We start from the raw sequence: 18,697 nt of genomic DNA, 5'->3' as shown, positions 1-18,697 counted from the left end.
ACTGGCAGTCACCATGTCTCATCACTCGCCATTTGCATAAAATAGACTTTGGGTCTATTTTGGCCACGTCTAGCTAGCAGCATCGCGACCACCATTTCTTCTCCCTGCAAAACTTCCACTTTGATTAAAACTCAATGGCAAGTTGTCCCATGTAGCTAATGTGACTGCAGGATTAGCTGATTTACACCAAACTCCAGAATTACCATTAAATGGTTTATTGTGTCACGAATCAAATTCAGTACCCATCAACTCCAATGACACCAAAAGTGGCACAAACATGTAGGTGGGTTCTGGAATTGCCCAACCAAGGTCAAATTTGTCAAAAGCCAATAGCTGGGGTCAAGGTTATTGGGTGAAAGAGTCAAAATGTAAGTTTTTCCGCACAGATTTGCACCAAATGTGGCAAATATATGGAGGTGGGTTCTGAAATGACCCAGCAAAGTAAAATTTACCAAAGGTCAAATGCTGTGATTGCAGTAGCTTTTACTGTCTACATGGCCACAGGTACAAGTCCAATTATATCCCCTTGATGGAGTCAGACTGTAATTATTTTCCTTCATGCACATCTTCATATAGTGTGAAACCACTGTGGGACATTTCATTAAAATCCACCAACCAGTTTAGGAGGCATTAAGGTTGCAAGACTCATGGACATACGGACATGGTGATTTAACATGACAGCAAAGTGCAGACATCCTGCTTTAATCTTAAGCAATTTACAACCAAACTCTGAATAATGTCAGAATTACAGCACTTTCTATATATGGTATTACTTTTGAAGATACTCTTTTGTGTCATGGACAGATGTGCACAATTTCTTTATTGTTTCATTAAGAGGTATGCATGAAAAAAGGTCTACTAGGAGTGATTTCAAGTGTTAGTTAAGGTCTACGAGCTGTCACTGTCAGTGACACAAAGCAATGTTAGAATATAAAACCAAAACTACTCCATCTGAGAAACGGCAAAAACATTTGATGTGACCAATTTTGCTGTTGTTTTGGAAGATCTGGTGAGTCCACGGACACAAAATTATGGATAACAAATGTGTTGGATGCCAGAAGAATTGTTTCCTCAATGATCTGTGTTCCAGTCAACACAAATTCACAAGAGTTTATAGCAAGATGCAACCTATTGAAAGGCCTAAGAAACACTTTACTATTGTTCTTGAACAACATCCTCTGGACATATGAGACAAGATGAACTTGGAAAAGAATGAGCCAAATCCCAATACCTCATCTGCATACATCAGCTGTAATGTTTTGTTTTGAATGCATTACGTGATATGTTCCCCCTAATGATCAATCAATATGATCTTATTTTGGTCTAATCATACAAGTTGGCAAGTGTGACTAGTTGTTAAGGATCTACTGTATTTTCTGGACTACAAGTCACTGGATTTTTCTGATTTGTTTCACTGTTCCTGCGACATATATTTCAAAGCAACATAAATTAAAAAAATACTGCATTAACATCTATGGCCAGAGGATGGCACTCACACCCTGGAGCAGAAAGTGGCGATAATGCACCATGAAGCTGGATGTGAAGCACGTAAAACAAGAAGAAGAGGAGGAAGCCCTGACAAAGACGTTCCGCATTGTAAAGAAGGATGAAAACTAATAAATCATGCTTTCAAACTGAAAGATTGCACACTTGAAAAAGAGAAGGAATAACCTTCATAATACTCTGCTCTTCCACTTCTTTGGACTTTGTGGGACAGCCAGAACAGCAACGAGGAATACAGCTAGGCTAAGATTAAGATGACCACATTTTAAAAATGTATAGGACTTGTAAAAAAACCTTTATTTACACTTAGTGAAGAACATTTAGATGCTTTTGCCTGTACAGTGGCAACATTAAGCAGTTTATTCGAGTTCTTTCGGCCTCTTACAATAACACTAAATAGTCTGTTACCTTCTGCTCGCTAATGCAGTATTTGCGTTATAAATAAATAATGAAGTGATTAAAGCCATTGTGCTTCTTGTTGCATGAAGCAGTATCACCACATTTCAAAAATAAATGCAACTCATAGAATGTTGAGACTTATGTAAGCTCTTCTTTTTTTCTTCAAGACATTTTTGGACAGATGTGTCCAGTACTCTGGTGTGACATGGTAAAAAGAATCCTGTCAAGTTAGTGGAAAAAAAGCTTTATCTGAAGCTGGACTCCTCAGCAAAAGATCTCCAGTTGAGTGGCTGTTTATATTACAATTGATGCCCCCATTGTAGTATGAACACAGCACCCACACCGATACTGTCACCAGTGACACGTCCGGGATAATAAGCGCACTATTAAATTTTGGCCTTCCTGAAAACAAGCCTCGCGTGTCTGTGTTGGAGAGCGTCTCGGGGTGATGGTGTCATGAGAGTCAGAGGCAGTGCCACTCGTTAAGAGTTTCGAGAGTCTGCACGTCCCCGCAGAGCTGTGGTGACTCTGCAGCTTCGTGCCAACGGAGACAGTGAGCCGCATATGTGCAGACAGTGTTTGGGCCACAGCTCTGCAAAGACATAGTCAACCAGCCAGTCAGTCACTCATCCAGACAGTTACACTCTCGTTGCTTCCAATTAGCCAAATATGTGTCTTATTCTGTGTAAGGAAGCAGCTCACTCACACACACACACTCACACACACACACACACACACACACACACTGGTGCGAGCACACTGCCATCACCTGTGCTGACGCCAACATACGGTGTTTAAAACCTTTTCAAAACAGACTGAAAGTCTGCTAATTATAAATATGGCATTTGAATGTGTTACGGAATAATTCCACAAATACTGTGAGAAATGTATTCACAGAGCTGTCCCCCCCCCCCCCCCCCCAAACCTGACAAATGCCTGCGGCAGAGCCGTGTGGATGTGGGCCTGAAAGGGTTAATGTAGAGAGCAAACAAGAGCGACGACACACAAGTCGGTCGATATCTGTGACCAGACTGGCTTCAAATATTTGCCTCACGAATTATGGATGCGCGTCAACACAGACGGTAAACACGGCAGCCGAGCCCCCAAAGTCCCGAGTTCAAGCACAAAATGATTCATTATACTCAGGCGGTGCAAATGGAGAGGGGATGAGATACGCTCCATCTGCCGCACTTTATGATTCATTTTGCATTTGTAAATAAACATGTTTTAATTGTAGGACTGCCAGCAGGTTAAAATGATCTGCAGCTTTACCAGCTGGAACAGGAAGTTGGCCTACGCCTCCGGGTAGGACAGGTGCAGCAGACAAAAAAAAAAGAAAGAAAAAAAAAAAGCGTTCCATTAATATTAAATTAGTTTTTGATTGATGGAACATGACACAAACTGTGGATTCGCAAACCAAATACGCGCCCAATCGGCCATTCACCGGGACTTCGTTTTAATATCAGGTCAAATTACGGAACGCACTTTTGAAGGCGTCGCTTCCTGCATGTGATGTTAATGTGTGCAGACGGCCACATGCTGACTCTTTGGATCTACTACTACGTTTTGACACCTTTGGGTATTTTAATGTCTCCCCAGCTGGTTGGAAACGTGCTCGTTCGTGTTACCTTCAATTTGAGTGTCTTTGCCCATTTTTGGCATCACTTAAAGGTAATGTCCCTGAGCAAATTCAGGATGGAAACACATTCATCCAAAGTGTCTTAGCTTGACCTAAAAACCTGCAGTAAGCACTGTTCTGGATAACTGTCCATTTCAAGAGCAGGATCTGACTGGGTTGGTGATTTGTTCCAGGAATTGTAGTTTCACTGAACCGCGTGCAGAAAATTCAGCAATCAACTACTAATCCATGAGCCAGTCATCAATGTTTATCTAATCATTACCCACTTACATTATCATTACACCTTAACTTTTTGATACTGCACACTTTTGTCACAATTTTTGCTGGTTTTACCCCATAGCATTCAGTCACAGATAGTCCAAACTATATGTTTTAGGAATCTTCATGATCAGACAAATAATGTGGTGTCCTTTTCAACTATTATTTTATTGTTTAGTTAAGAGGAATGCATGAAAAAAAGGTCTAGTAGGATTGATTTCAAGTGTAAGGTCTATGAGCTGCCACTGCCAGTGACAAAAAGTGTTGTAAGAATATAAAACCAAAACTACTTCATCAGAGAAACAGCAAAACATATTCAATGTGACAAATTTTCCTGTAGTTTTTGAAGCTCTGGTGAGTTCACGTTCACAAAAATGTATGGATAACAAGTGTATTGGATGGCAAAAAAATCATTTCCACGATGAAGAAAAAACATTTTACCACAGTTGACCAGAAGGCGAACATCCTCGTGTTCTGGTTCTGATTCTTGACGTATCCGTGTTCCAGTCAGCTCAACTTCACAAGAGTTTACAGCAATTTCAATTTCAATTTATTACATTTTATATAGCACCAAATCACAACAAAGCTGCCCCTAGGTGCTTCACACAAATAAGGTCTAACCTTATCAACCCCTCGAACAAGCACACAGGTGACAGTGGTAAGGAAAAATTCCCTCTGATGATCTGGAGGAAGAAACCTTAAGCAGACCAGACTCAAAGGGGTGACCCACTGCTTCGGCCATTCTAACAGTTCTTGCAGTTACAAAGTGTTTAAAAAGTTTTACAGAGTTGAAGAAACAGAAAAAAGGAATTCAAAAACATCTGCTGCATCAGCTTCAGGCATGGCAACTCGCTGTGAGACCAGCATCCTGTTGCCCCATTTGACCCCTGTGTAATTTTTCACTGACCCCTACCTGGCTACAGCTACCACCCTAGGAAGGCCATCATACATTTTTGTGTAGGCCATGGAACACTGAGGCTAGATTGTAAGTGTTGTTTGGCCCATGGACTATAATGTTTCTTTAAAATTCTTTCCTAAAAGCCTGTTACACTTTCACAGTTTGGGGCACCAGCAGTATACAAGTATGTCACTGCTTTCCCCGAGTGCCTGTAACCAACTTTGAAATGCAAATTATTTTCCACCTTCTTGTGCTGCCTTGGCAAATGGTGACAATAGGTGGCAGACTGGAAATTTCCCATAATGCACCACAAATGACTGAGTAAGCCAAGAGCAGGTAATAATGAAGGTAAGGTCAGAGTTGGTCGGGTTGGGAATCAGGACTCACGCCCAAATAAGAGCAGAGTTAAAAAGGTCAAGCACTTTACCGCCTTCAAGGCAGACAATTTATTTGGTCCAATTACCCCCCATTTTCCTAATCACCCACTTGGGCCGCCAACTGATTCTCTGGTTGCTCAAGGTTCTGCCCAGAAATGCTCCAACTCCATAATTTATGACTCCACTGACTGCCGTAACCCTGAATCTCTCACAGCCCTATCTGGAGTTCCACCATCAACAATGCCAAATGTCCCATCGAACAAGCGACACGTTCTGGCTTTTACAACTTTACTAGCTGGGTGCCAAATCTTATTAAATGGAAGCATGCTTTGGATTAAAGAAGTCCTAGCTCACATCAATATCATCAACAACTCCAAAAGATCTAGAATCCACACATTGCAATGTGTGGATCTTTAATGCATGTGTCCTGCCCTGTCAATGATCATGATCTCATGGCCAAAAAACAAACAAACAAACAAACAAACAAACAAACAAAACCTCACTGCAGTTCCAGACTGTAGTATGATGGCTGATCGGGGCCACAACCCTTTCAGGTTAGCACCAGCAAATCCATAAACATTTCCAAATGCACAAAAACTTCTGCATCAATTCAACAACAGGTTGCTACATCAAAAAACATCTTGCAAATTGAAAGAAGGGTTTAAGAAAATACTTACATAGAGAACACAAACAACCTACTGCACATGTAATAATTTAATCTGGCAATGTATATGCTGCAAATTCACACAACATGAACAACCACAGAAAGGCTTTGCAAAGCTCCACAACAACAGAAGTACTAACAACACGAAAAGAGGTTTCTTCCCAAGGACTAACTGACTCCAAATGTTCAATGCGGTGCTAATGTGTACAATAAAACATGAAAATACAGCTTTTAAGAGTAAAATTATCAGTAAAGGAAGGAAATAAACTTGTGCAGTTCTGTTGAACAGGTAGAGATAAAGATTGAGTGCCACGATGCACTGAAAAGTCTGAGTGTGTTGTTGCTACTTCTGTTGTGTTGTGGAGCCTTCCAAAGCCTTTCTGTATTTGTAGCAATGTGTGAATTCCCACATTATCAAATCCAACAGCGGCATATGTTACAGGTCATATTTGTGTTCTATGTTTACAAGCTTTCTTTTAATTTGCAAGATGCTTTTTGATGACAATGACCTGTTACAAAGTTACTGCTGGTTTTTGTTTTTTTTGTTGTCTGCATTTTTGACAGAATAGTGGCCAAGTGGTTTGTGCACTTGCTTCCAAAATAGAAGGTTCCCAGTTCCCAACCACCCATGCCCCTTCATATAATGTTGTTTGCACGAAGAAGGGTATGTGGTATCGCATACGGTTCACCCCTAAAAATCGGCCCGCCCTGTCTCCACTGCGCATGCGTCATTTCGAAGCTCAGAATCTCGTCTGAGACAGACTCTCTTCACCCAAAGCGATCAAATGGATTAATAGGATTATTAATCATCAGATGACAAGGTAAAACCTCTTAAATCATTCTAAAGTCAATTTTAAGCAGAAACAAGGCCGTTTTAAGCATAAACGAGGTGATACTTGGTGACACTTTGAAATGACCAATGCGCAGTGAACGCATCAGCTAGCAGCTCGTGTAGCCGTGGCGCTCTGATCACTTCCTCTGTCTTTTTTGATGAAATAATTCTGTATTTATGTGGAAATGACTGTTGTACAAAAGCTTCAGATATCTCTCGCTGAGACAGATGACGACTGGAGTGCAGTTTTAAGCAGAAACGAGGTGTTAATCAGTGAACCGCGGCTAATGATGCATGCACAGTGAAGGCAGGGCAGACCAATTTTTAGGGGGGACCATTCGGTCATAAAACCTGTGCCAAATCAACATGCAGATCCATATTAGATTTGCTGTGGTGACTCTGACCAATAAGGCAAAAGCCAAAAGAACTTAAGTGTTTTCCAGAATTGCCAGTGTTTTCTTTGTTTGGAAGTGTCGTGGCTCTTATCAGCCACTGTACTGTAGTACTAAACTTGATGCACACTCTTAAAACCCGGAAAATGCTGCACAGTGGAAAAACTAAGATCAGGTACAGGAAATGCACTTAAATATTTTGTGGTTGTGGATTAAAGCAGACGTTCAGTGGGAGGAGCTGACTGAGTTATAACATGAAGTGTTGTGAGCGTGTGGGTGGAGAGGCAGAAGGTGAAATAGAGTGTTGGACTTTACTGTGAACGCTGGCGGAGGGCTGACCTCGGGTGGTGGGCAGCATGTCGGACAGGCCCTGCCATGCCGTCACCATCTCTGGGTTCTTCTGATCAGCAAAGTTCTTCCAGATGCGCAGCGCTCCATCGTCTGCAGAGCAGTAACGGTGATTACGGACATTTACGCTCAAGTGTGCAAAACAAACAATTCTGAATTCAGTGTAACTTGGTAAAAACGTACTGAGGCTGGCTTCATAAAACCATGTAAATAGTGCGGGTGAAGCACATGAAACATGCCTTTACACTCTTCTGAGAAAGTTAATATGAGCAACTGAGTCAGATTTACAGTCTGTATTTTATTTTTTGCTCTTAAGGTTCTCCTGAAATCCGGAGGTGTGTGTGCGGCAGACACCAGCCGAATACGTATGCGTTAGATTTTGATGAGATGGCCTAAGCTCTTAAGGTAGTATTTCAGGAGATGTGCAAGAAAATGTGGCATTTATTTTTACTTTTACGCAACACCATAAAGGCACAAATGAAATAAATGTGTTTTAATGTAGAGCTCAGAGCCAGATGTTTTCCTCTGAGTTATAAAGATAAAGTCACAGGGGCTAATTGCTTTGGTCTGTAGATGAATGATGATGAATACAAGTGTGTGTGTGTGTGTGTGTGTGCTTCAACAAATGAGTCTCACTGCGGCTTACGCAGTGCTGGTGGGAGTCTGAACAAAATATTCAAGTTTTGGAAGTGGAGCTTTTGCTCTGTGTGCTTAACTCTTCGCTGTCGGCATCAGACGCATTTGCATGAGCAGCTGTGCTTCTGACCTGTTGCAGTGAGCAGCAGCGAGCAGTCGTGTCCGTTCAGGTACTCCATGGACGTGATACGCGTGTAACGAGGGTTTCCGTTGTAGAAGTAGTCCAGCCTCTCCCCCTTCTCCCAGTCCCAGAAACTACAACACAAATGTGCAAAGAAGTGCAGCTTTTACTGGATCTGCTCAATGTGTCAACTCCCCCCGATAAGTTATGCACCAGCCGAGCAGCCAATCAGTCCCTCCGGGTGGTTGTTGGCTTTTTTTTTTCCTGGAGGATTGCTGCATACTAAAATGCCTGATCTCACAGCAGAAAAAAAGGGGAAATAAACCACAGCGGCAATGGTTTTGTAAGAACAGGCAACAATGGCAAATTTATATTTTGGTAATAATGCAGTAAAAACTGAAGGGAACCTGTTCCAGTGAGACTTTCTATTTGCAAACTTTTCTTTAGCTCGCACATGCGTGCACAGCCTCCGTCAGTTTGTCATTTTGAGAAACCTTACCATTCGTGATGCATATTTCATGGAACTCACCAGGATTCTTTCAGTATGTGTGACAGAACTGGGTGCACCAGAACTCCATCGTGCTGATTTATCTGTCCGGTCTGTTATCCGCACATTTCAGCTGTTCTCCGGGTGTGCTTTGTTGCCGGCGATGACTTTTGTTTGCGTTGACGTACGGCTGAACGTGCTGCAAGGGTGGCTACCTTGATTGATTAATTTTGCAGAAAAGTTGGACAAAATTGCATGTTTGCACAGAATTTGTTGGGACGATTTTGGGTTAATTGGGCAGCGCAGTCTTATTTGAGGGCGGGCGCTAACAGCATAAAATATGACGCATATGACGTTATTTCTCTACTTCCGGAGACAGAAACATGGCACTTTTTCTGAGATTTTGGGCAAACTACATGTAAACAAAGTGAAAATATAAAGAAAAAGCGACAACATGGTGGAAAGTGGACACGTGGTTTGTTTATGACCTGGAGCTCAAATGTGTTGAGGAGGTTTTGCAGGCGAAACAACGTAGCTACTCTGGTTAGCTGTGTAGGCTAAGATTTACAGACACGACATCTTCAACCTCAGCTTCCCTTCTCCACTGGGACCCCCCCCCCCCAAAAAAAACCCTGCACTTTTCGCGACTGCTTTGGTGATTGCAAACGAAAACAAAACAGAACACCATTTTCCCGTGTGAAGTTATGCTGTGTATATATTGCTCAACGGGAACGGCTGTCCCCGTAATTGGTCAAATCCTATTATAACAATTGCGACAGGGCAACGTCTTGGAGGGACTGATGGGTAAAGGGCGCTGTGCTAACTGCACTTGTGATATGATTCCTTGATGTTAAACTGCAGGATTGTCTTACAGACATAAAGACATGGATGACCTCTAATTTCCTGCTTTTAAACTCAGATAAAACTGAAGTTATTGTACTTGGCCCCACAAATCTTAGAAACATGGTGTCTAACCAGATCCTTACTCTGGATGGCATTACCCTGACCTCTAGTAATACTGTGAGAAATCTTGGAGTCATTTTTGATCAGGATATGTCCTTCAATGTGCATATTAAGCAAATATGTAGGACTACTTTTTTACATTTGAGCAATATCTCTAAAATTAGAAAGGTCTTGTCTCAGAGTGATGCTGAAAAACTAATTCATGCATTTATTTCCTCTAGGCTGGACTATTGTAATTAATTTTTATCAGGTTGCCCTAAAAGTTCCCTGAAAAGCCTTCAGTTAATTCAAAATGCTGCAGCTAGAATACTGACGGGGACTAGAAGGAGAGAGCATATCTCACCCATATTGGCCTCTCTTCATTGGCTTCCTGTTAATTCTAGAATAGAATTTAAAATTCTTCTTCTTCGTATAAGGTTTTGAATAATCAGGTCCCATCTTATCTTAGGGACCTCGTAGTACAATATCACCCCAATAGAGTGCTTCGCTCTCAGACTGCAGGCTTACTTGTAGTTCCTAGGGTTTTTAAGAGTAGAATGGGAGGCAGAGCCTTCAGCTTTCAGGCTCCTCTCCTCTGGAACCAGCTCCCAATTCAGATCAGGGAGACAGACACCCTCTCTACTTTTAAGATTAGGCTTAAAACTTTCCTTTTTGCTAAAGCTTATAGTTAGGGCTGGATCAGGTGACCCTGAACCATCCCTTAGTTATGCTGCTATAGACTTAGACTGCTGGGGGGTTCCCATGATGCACTGAGTGTTTCTTTCTCTTTTTGCTCTGTATGCACCACTCTGCATTTAATCATTAGTGATTGATCTCTGCTCCCCTCCACAGCATGTCTTTTTCCTGGTTCTCTCCCTCAGCCCCAACCAGTCCCAGCAGAAGACTACCCCTCCCTGAGCCTGGTTCTGCTGGAGGTTTCTTCCTGTTAAAAGGTAGTTTTTCCTTCCCACTGTCGCCAAGTGCTTGCTCATAGGGGGTCGTTTTGACCGTTGGGGTTTTTCTGTAATTATTGTATGGCTTTTGCCTTGCAATATAGAGCGCCTTGGGGCAACTGTTGTTGTGATTTGGCGCTATATAAATAAAACTGATTTGATTTGATGCATGCTTGTGAATATATTTTATCCCCCATATGCCGTCACCTGCTAGGTGTTGTTGATTCTCGCATATGATCATATCTGAGAATCAATATGGCAATCAATACCACACTGATATCTCAAGAATGATTATAAACAAGCGCGCTAAAGTCTAATCACTTCATCTTCACACTAATACTCACTCTCATATAAAACAGCAACTCACTATAAGTATTTGTGTGTGAGATACTGAGGGAATAATCTTTCCTGGACTGACAGAATGATATAATGACATTACGCTGAGCACAAGCAAAAGCTAGCAATGCATTTGACATGTGTGATCGTTGAACTGCCAGATTCAGTTCCGCTCTCTGACCAGATGCTGTCCTTGTCGGCCACGGCTATGCAGGTGTTGAAGGGGTGGAACTTCACCACAGATGGTACGCCGGGGTTGCGGTTGATAAATATTTGATCATCCAGACGTGAAATACCTATGTGAGAAGAGAAATGAGAATATGAATTAAACAGGGAAAACCTCGAGAGGATCACAGGTTTTATTCCTGCTGCAGGAAGAAGAAACATGATGAATATGTGACAGAAGATCTAAAGGGGGGGAGATCAGTGCTTCTGTCAGTGTCAATGGGAGCAAAAACATTCTGATAAAACTAACAGAGTTCAATTATGTTGTCATAGCAACAGCATTTAGGTTTGCTGGTGTGTCCTTGGTTATCTGAGCACCTTCAAGACCTCCACGAGATGAAGAAAAATGGCGGGAAAAAAGGTCACAATAACAGCAGCGTCTTAGAAACAAACAAACAAACAAAATAAGAACAAAAACCGAGTTGGTGGGAAAACTCGACAGCAGCTGAAAACTCCAGCTGCTGCTTACTTTGTGCTGCTTCACAACATATTTGCTGGATGTTCTCACACATTCGCACCAAATTCAGAGAAGAATTATTCTCAATAATATAGAATATGATCTTTACAATGAAAGGGAAGTTCGGGGTCCCCTGCTGGAGCTGTTACCCGCGTGACCCAATCTCGGATAATCGGTTGAAGATGAGTGATGAGTGAGAGAGAAGACAATGTGATTTTGTACTTTTTTTATACATTGCCCTGGATTCATTTTGTCATTGTGTCAAAGTATCAGATCAGTGACTATTTCTTTCATTTTGTCAACCTGCAACACCTACAGGGCGACAATTAAACCACAGGAGATTTAATGCTGATGGCCATTTTAACATGGAGTTCTATGGAGACCAACTACTTTTTGGAGTCTGCCTCAAGTGGCTATTTGTGGAACTGCAGGTTTTGGCACTTCCAGAAGTTTCCACTTTTTTCTCGTGTTTGTGGAGTGTGTGGGCAAACAAGGTGACTATGGTAGGTGACTTTACTTTCCTTCAGAGGAATGTCGGAACTACGGTTACCGGTAATTCCCAAACTACTGTGAAGTCTGTGGAGCGACGTGATACAAACACCCGATGACTACGTAATATTTGTGTCTTTCTCCTAATGATTTCCAGTCGTCACACTTTCCACACTGCGTTCCATTTCTTAACATTCACTGTCCTCGTTTTCTCCGTTCTCATTTCATTCCTTCCAAACCCTCTCTCCTCCTCTCTCTGGGGAATGGAGAAAATGAGGGCTCTACAATATTCTTCCCTCTCAAAATCTGTGAGGACAGCTGTGATTCTGCGAGCGGTCAGGGAGGTGCGCGAGCATACCTGAGCACTGACGCTAAATCAGATGCATCTGTGTGTGCGTGTGTCGGGGATGCCAATGATGTTGAGCTTGTTAGCAATTCTGTTTGACAAAGCTCTGGTTTTGCTCGGGGGGTGTGTGGGTGCGTGCCGCATTCTTACTGTGTGTGTATGTGCATTTGTGTGTATTTGAAGTGAGTCCGCTGATGTTTCAGGCTGGGGATGTTTTTCCTCTCTTCTGCCTCATCATTTCAAATTATCAACACACACACATTTACGCGTCTGGTTGTGAGGGTGTCTCCTCTTGCCAGAGACACACATTTAAACACACGGGCTGCGATCTGATATGAAAAGTAACAAGATCACATGAAAAATTGATAATGCAGCCAAAGGTGTGAAGGACATTTAATCATTATGTTCTGGCTTTTCATCATCATTCCTCGCCTGGATTTTTGACCCTTTTGCTCACTGCTGTGTGTCAGCTTGTTGCTGGACCATGAAGAGATAAACAAACCTCAGTGATGATCTGACTCTGCCTCAGAATTTATGGTTTTGTCTGCTGCTTTGATGCTGCAATGTAAATTTTCCTTCTCTTTAAGCAATTTTGAAAGACCTGCTTTATGATGTCACAAACATCTGGAAAATCTTCACCCACCTGCTTTTTGTGCACACATACATAATTCAGGAGAGATCCAGAGTCTGTTACTGGCTTTCACCCCCGTGTCAGTCAGTGAAGCTGCCAAAAGAAAAACTTTTTGACTGCAGAAGTTGCAGATAAACTTTTTTGACAGACTGCATGTCAGCCAATGCACACGAACGTGTATTCATGTTTCCTGCATGTCAGTATTCACTGTTTGTGACAAAAGCTAGAAAGGCAACCTGAGTGCAAACCTCTGCCAGTGGCCTCATCAGTGCTTACCAACCTTTTTTCCTTGGAGCCCCTACTTGTATGTTATATCTAAGAAAGTCTGAGCTCCCCCCCCCCACACACACAAAAAGAGTAAGATGATTCATTTAAAATCTTATTTTTTCCAACTCTCACACACACACGCACACACACACACACACACACACACACACACACACACACACACACACACACACACACACACACACACACACACACACACACACACACACACACACACACACACACACACACACACACACCCCAACATAAATTATAATTTATTCCCCTTTTGACTTTGGTTCACCTCAAGAAAAAAAAAAAGATCTCAATACCTGTCCAGGGTGCACCCCGCCTCACGCCCTATGACCCCTGGGATAGGCTCCAGCCTCCTTGTAATCCTTAATTGGAGTGAGCGGTTGAAGATGAGTGAGTGAGTGTCAAGTAAATGGGTTACAATGATTATTCAAAACCCACACTTCTAATTTTGACAACCTCACACCAGCGACACCTTGCAGAACCTGTGATCTTTGAAGCTGCCCTCTGGGAAGCCAGTTTGGGAAGCGGGGGAGTAATAAAGTTCCATGTACTTGAGCCTCTCAGATCTCTCCTGGATCACATAGATGTGAACCGCAACCAAGATGTACATATGGAGACTACACAGCTTTATGATGTCATGAAGCAAGAATGTGGAGAAGAAACACTCGTTATAAAAACCTACCTGGCTGATCTAATTAAACCTTATGTGCCGGCCCGTGTTCTGCGTTCTCAGGATGTAGGATTGCTGTGTCCTTAAAGTTAAAAAGCAGTCAGCAGGCCACAGAGTGTTCTTTTATGGTTCTGTGGAACAATCTGCCTATGGAGATAAAACAGTCTGATTCTCTGGATTCTTTCAAGTCTAGACTAAAGACTTACCTGTTTTTCCTTTTGTATGATTAACATATGTACGTAGTGTTGAACCATCTTTCCTCTTGTTTTAATTTCTGTTATTAACAACAGAACAGGTCTCAGCCTCAATATATCTAAATTCTGTATTAGTTAGGGTACTCATGTGGTAATCACATGAGTACCCTTTCCGCTTCTCTGCTGATTTACTGTTCGTGATACGTGTGCCATTACTTCTGTCTGATTGATTCTGTTCCCCTTCTTTCTCTGTTTCGGGCACTATGGCTGTGACTGTGCCTGCCTTGGGCTGTACAGAGCTGCTTGGTGAAAGATCAGATGGAGTACGACCTGCACCATACAGACGACCCTACGAATCGGAGTAACACAGAATAGTATCACTGAAGGACTTGGACTTTGTTGGGACAATATAATTATTGACTTTCCTACAACATGCAGATCCACCTCCAGCTGTGGCAACCCCAAGTGAAAACAAGGAAGTAGCCAAAATGACTTTCACTGTCTTGATGGTGCCATTTGCACCCTATTTATCTTTTGTTTTTTCTTGTCTATGTTATTTGTTATAGTGCAGACAATTGAAACAATCCTGCAAATGGTGACATTTGCAGGACTGCAAATACTATTCCATTAATAGATGGAATACCTTTGACTGTGTTGAATGCTTGGTCTCCAAAGTAAAGGTCAAACAAGGTCAACGTCCACTGGATTCTATGAGATATGACACTTATTACCCTGTAAGATGATAACTAAGCATGACACATGGTCCAAACTATTCCTTTTAAAAACCTGCATCATTTATTTTTTTTTTTAACCAAAATTGGAGAAACTTTAACTTTTGACCCCTGGACAAACTGAAACTGACCTCTGTCACAATTTTTGCTGTTTTTACTCCATAACTCCTGAACATTTAGTCCCTATGTAATTCTTCAATTGACCTCTACCTGGATGTCTATTGAGAATTTAAGTTGTTTTTTTTTTTCTTTTTCAAAAGAGTAATATCTAAGGAGTATTTGTGCCAAATTTGATGCTTGTATCACCATTTGCAGGATTTTGCTCTAAATATTCTCTTAGCTGCTGCACTATTAGGATGGCGTAAGCAATGGGTCACCCCTCTGAGTCTGGTCTGCTTGAGGTTTCTTCCTCAAAAATGCCAGAGCTTATTCTTACCACAGACGCCGTGTGCTTGCTCAGGGGGTAAGGTTAGACCTTACCCATGTGAAGTGCCTTGAGACAGTTCTGTTGTGATTTGGTGCTATATAAATAAACAGAATTAACAAATTAAAGCAGTAAAAAGACAAACCACCACTAAAATGTAATGAACCCTTCCTTCTCCCAAGGACAATTACTCCTGAAAGTTTTTAATGATATTCCCGTAATACCTCTGGAGGAAACAAAAAAAAAAAAAAATGAAACAGGGTGACTGTATAAGTTACGTCCCCTTCAGGTAGTGTGCAGGTGATGCACCTCTACAACAACACTGTCGGGTGTGGAGATTTAGAACCGAACTGCGTGATATGATTTTGACAGAGTGTGTTTTGTAACATGTCTGTGTGTCACTGACCTCGTTGAATGATCGCTCGGCTTTGTCTTCGCACGCGCGCATTTCTCAGGAACCTCCATTGCCTCTCCATCCTCACCTGACTCTCCAAATCGTGCTCCTCTGGGATCTAAGCGTCCGGAAAAAAAGCAACGCAGGGAATTACTTTTTAAATGTTTTCACGTCTTAGCAGCAGCAGGTGATTTGAATATTTTGCAGAAGAACAGGAAAACAAGCAGGCAGGCGATGTGGCCCTGAAGGTTGTCGAGTCGTGCTGTGTGAGCTGCTAATGTCATGTATAATCACTGACACAATCTGTTGGCTTGCATTAATTCGTCACAGTCACACAAACACTGTGACTTAATTCTGGTAGTAATAAGGCGTTTAGGTGTGAGTACAGACACCAGCATCCCACTGGGGAAAGTCTTTGCACCGACATTCGAGGTGTGGATTTCCTCTCTGATGCTGACACAGTGATATGATAACCTTTGTGCAGACTTGCAGACGCGTTCTTGCTCTCTCTCACAGCTTCGTAATCAAGTGCACTTTTATGAAAGCACACAAAAATTTGCTAACGCAGCGTTCTGAGTGACGTTACGGCAAAGCCCCCCGCCGCTCAACCCATCCGATCATCTCTCTCCGCCTTTTATCGCACCTTTTCCTGCCACTCCTGGCTTCTGCTCCTCACACAGTGGAGATGTTTATAATGTTTTATTTTACTTCTAAGACCTCTATTTTTACACTCTCCTTCTTGCTTTATTTGCTTCTTTTCATCAACTCTAGTTTTTAAATATTTTATCATAATCTTCTTCCTTCTTGTTTTCTCCTCTTCTACTTACTCCAAATCGCTCCCTTTGTAAATATTTAATTTGAACAAATTCTCATTTTTCACTTCCCTCTTTTGCTGCATCAGACACATTCTTTCTTGTGCACACAAGCCAGTAACAATTCTCCCCGCTTTTTCTCCTCGACAGATGGAAACTTCACTAAAGCACCTGTCATAGTCTCAAGTCTGGGAGCAAGTGCTGGTGTCGCTTTTCACCACATCCACACCAAGAAGCCGCACTGGCAACCACCCAAGCAGACAGCTGCTCCAGCCCCACTTGCTGAAAGTAACCATCTGCAGCTAGAAGAAATGTGGGCGTGTCTTTCTACCATTGGGGTCCTCAATGCTGAGGACAGAAACGTGCCACATGGCCAATGGGGTAGCTGATGTTTCCTCAGGAGGCAAGTGATGCCACTCGACACAAAGTCATTCCAGTGACACCCAAGGATCTACAGAAGAGGCCTGGCACCCAAGACACCCTTCAGTTCAGGGTTAGTGTCCAAATCTAACAACCACACAGAAAGGCCACTCTCGTATCACCGAGTATTGGCCCAATATCAAGGTTAAAACAATCAAGCCTAATTTAAAAAAAAAAATACCTGCTTAAATTTTCATTGCCATCTATTTTATATTCAGTCACATATGATTATAACAGTTTGGTAGGCTCCGGGTCTCATCACTGCTGTCTGCAGATGATGTGGTCCTGTTGGCTTCATCGGCTGGTGACCTCCAACACTCACTGGGTCGGTTCTGAGTGTGAAGCAACAGGGATGAGGATCAGCACCTCTAAATCCGAGGCCATGGTTCTCAGCAGGAAACTGATGGACTGCCTACTCCAGGTAGGGAATGTGGTCTTACCCCAAGTGAAGGAGTTCAAGTACCTCGGGCTCTTGTTCACGAGTGAGGGGCCAATGGAGCGTAAGATTGGCTGGAGAGTCGGTGCAGCAGGGGCGGTATTTCGTTTGCTCTACCATAATGATGTGACGAAAAGGGAGCTGAGCCAAAAGGTGAAGCTCTTGATCTACTAGTCAATCTTCGTTCGTACTCTCACCTGTGGTCAAGAGGGTTGGGTCATGACCAAAAGAACTAGATCACCAAAATGGGCTTCCTCAGGAGGGTGGCTGGTGTCTCCCTTTAGAGATAAGGTGAGAAGCTTGGTCATCCGTGGGGAGCTCGGAGTAAAGCCGCTGCTCCTTCGCGTTGAAAATGCATTAATGGATGTATTTCGGTTGTTTAAGCCGCAGGGTTCAAAGTGTGTGAAAAAAGCAGCAGCTTTTAGCTCGTAAATGACGGTGTATCTAATACCGAGATAAACTGTGACTTCTAATATTGTCTTTTACTGCTTTTGAAAGATGATGACAGTGTTTGGGGTTTTATTTTTTTTTATTTATTCATTTTTCGTGTGTTCTTTGTGTTTGTGATCCTTGAATTTACCCAGCAGCCCCTGCGGCGCTTAAAATGTAACTGGTTTATCAGAAGCCAACAGTGTAATCTGATGTGGCCGCGTTCAAATCGATGCTAATAGTTATCGGTTATCTGTAATAAAGATAAATTTTTTTAGCAGTTTATTGGTCTATCAACATAAAACATAACTTTTCAGTTATCTGATTAATAGTTATCGAAGCTAACTTTTTGGTTAGCTGTGCCCACCAGTGGGTGCAACCACTTTATCTTGTGTATTTTGTTTCCTTGCTATTATAGGCATTAAAATGTCATCAGAAGAAGAAATAACAGAGACCAGGTTGAGGACTGTGGATGCAAGTTTACCTTCATGACTGGCTGAGCAAAATATTTTGCACTCCAATCACACAGGCCCGTCTGGAGGGCGGGGCTTATGTAGTTCCTGTGACCACCCGGTTCGTCTCCGTCCTCAGCCGCCTGGACAAACGCACACACATGACTGTCAACAACTGACAGCGTACAGAATAAATATGCAAAGACAAACCCGTTTGGTTCAATTTTTTGGATTACACTGGTCAGCAAAAATTTTTGTTTTTCTTGCATGGACTTTGAGAACTGATTTAACCAATTTTATGGTGCTGAATCTGAATCTGAGCTCAGATTTCCACTATCACGCCATGTTTTGTTTTTCAATTTGCATGTTCTGTATTGATGGATTACGCAAAAGTTGTTCATTCACTCACGTGTTTGATGCCACTAATGCACAAAAGCAGCTTCAGAAGCGCAGTTTTTAAACCAGGTTCGTGAAATGTGAACAAGAGCCGTAATACTGT

At 42.3% G+C, this 18,697-nt stretch overlaps 1 protein-coding gene and 1 long non-coding RNA gene across 10 annotated transcripts in view; one reads left to right on the top strand and one right to left on the bottom strand.

Moving 5' to 3' along the window:
- The window catches only part of rptor (regulatory associated protein of MTOR, complex 1), a 323,941-nt gene that overhangs the window by 21,931 nt on the left and 283,313 nt on the right, over positions 1 to 18,697 (bottom strand). For 5 of the 9 annotated variants that reach the window (XM_034188053.1, XM_034188055.1, XM_034188056.1 and 2 more), the window contains 5 exons: positions 18,231 to 18,341; positions 15,662 to 15,767; positions 10,967 to 11,081; positions 8,077 to 8,201; positions 7,278 to 7,403 (listed from right to left, as the gene is read on the bottom strand). In XM_034188053.1, the coding sequence (XP_034043944.1) occupies positions 7,278 to 7,403; positions 8,077 to 8,201; positions 10,967 to 11,081; positions 15,662 to 15,767; positions 18,231 to 18,341 (583 nt within the window). The remainder of the gene's footprint in view (positions 1 to 7,277; positions 7,404 to 8,076; positions 8,202 to 10,966; positions 11,082 to 15,661; positions 15,768 to 18,230; positions 18,342 to 18,697) is intronic. The other 4 variants (XM_034188054.1, XM_034188058.1, XM_034188060.1 and 1 more) reach the window with 1 other exon arrangement.
- LOC117526064 lies at positions 11,125 to 11,439 on the top strand. The gene is made up of 2 exons (XR_004565206.1): positions 11,125 to 11,308; positions 11,347 to 11,439. It is a non-coding gene; the product is annotated as an uncharacterized LOC117526064 (long non-coding RNA).

Source organism: Thalassophryne amazonica, chromosome 15, assembly GCF_902500255.1.
Source record: "Thalassophryne amazonica chromosome 15, fThaAma1.1, whole genome shotgun sequence".
Taxonomy (NCBI): Eukaryota; Metazoa; Chordata; class Actinopteri; order Batrachoidiformes; family Batrachoididae; genus Thalassophryne; species Thalassophryne amazonica.
This window is presented reverse-complemented; position numbering and strand designations above follow the sequence as displayed.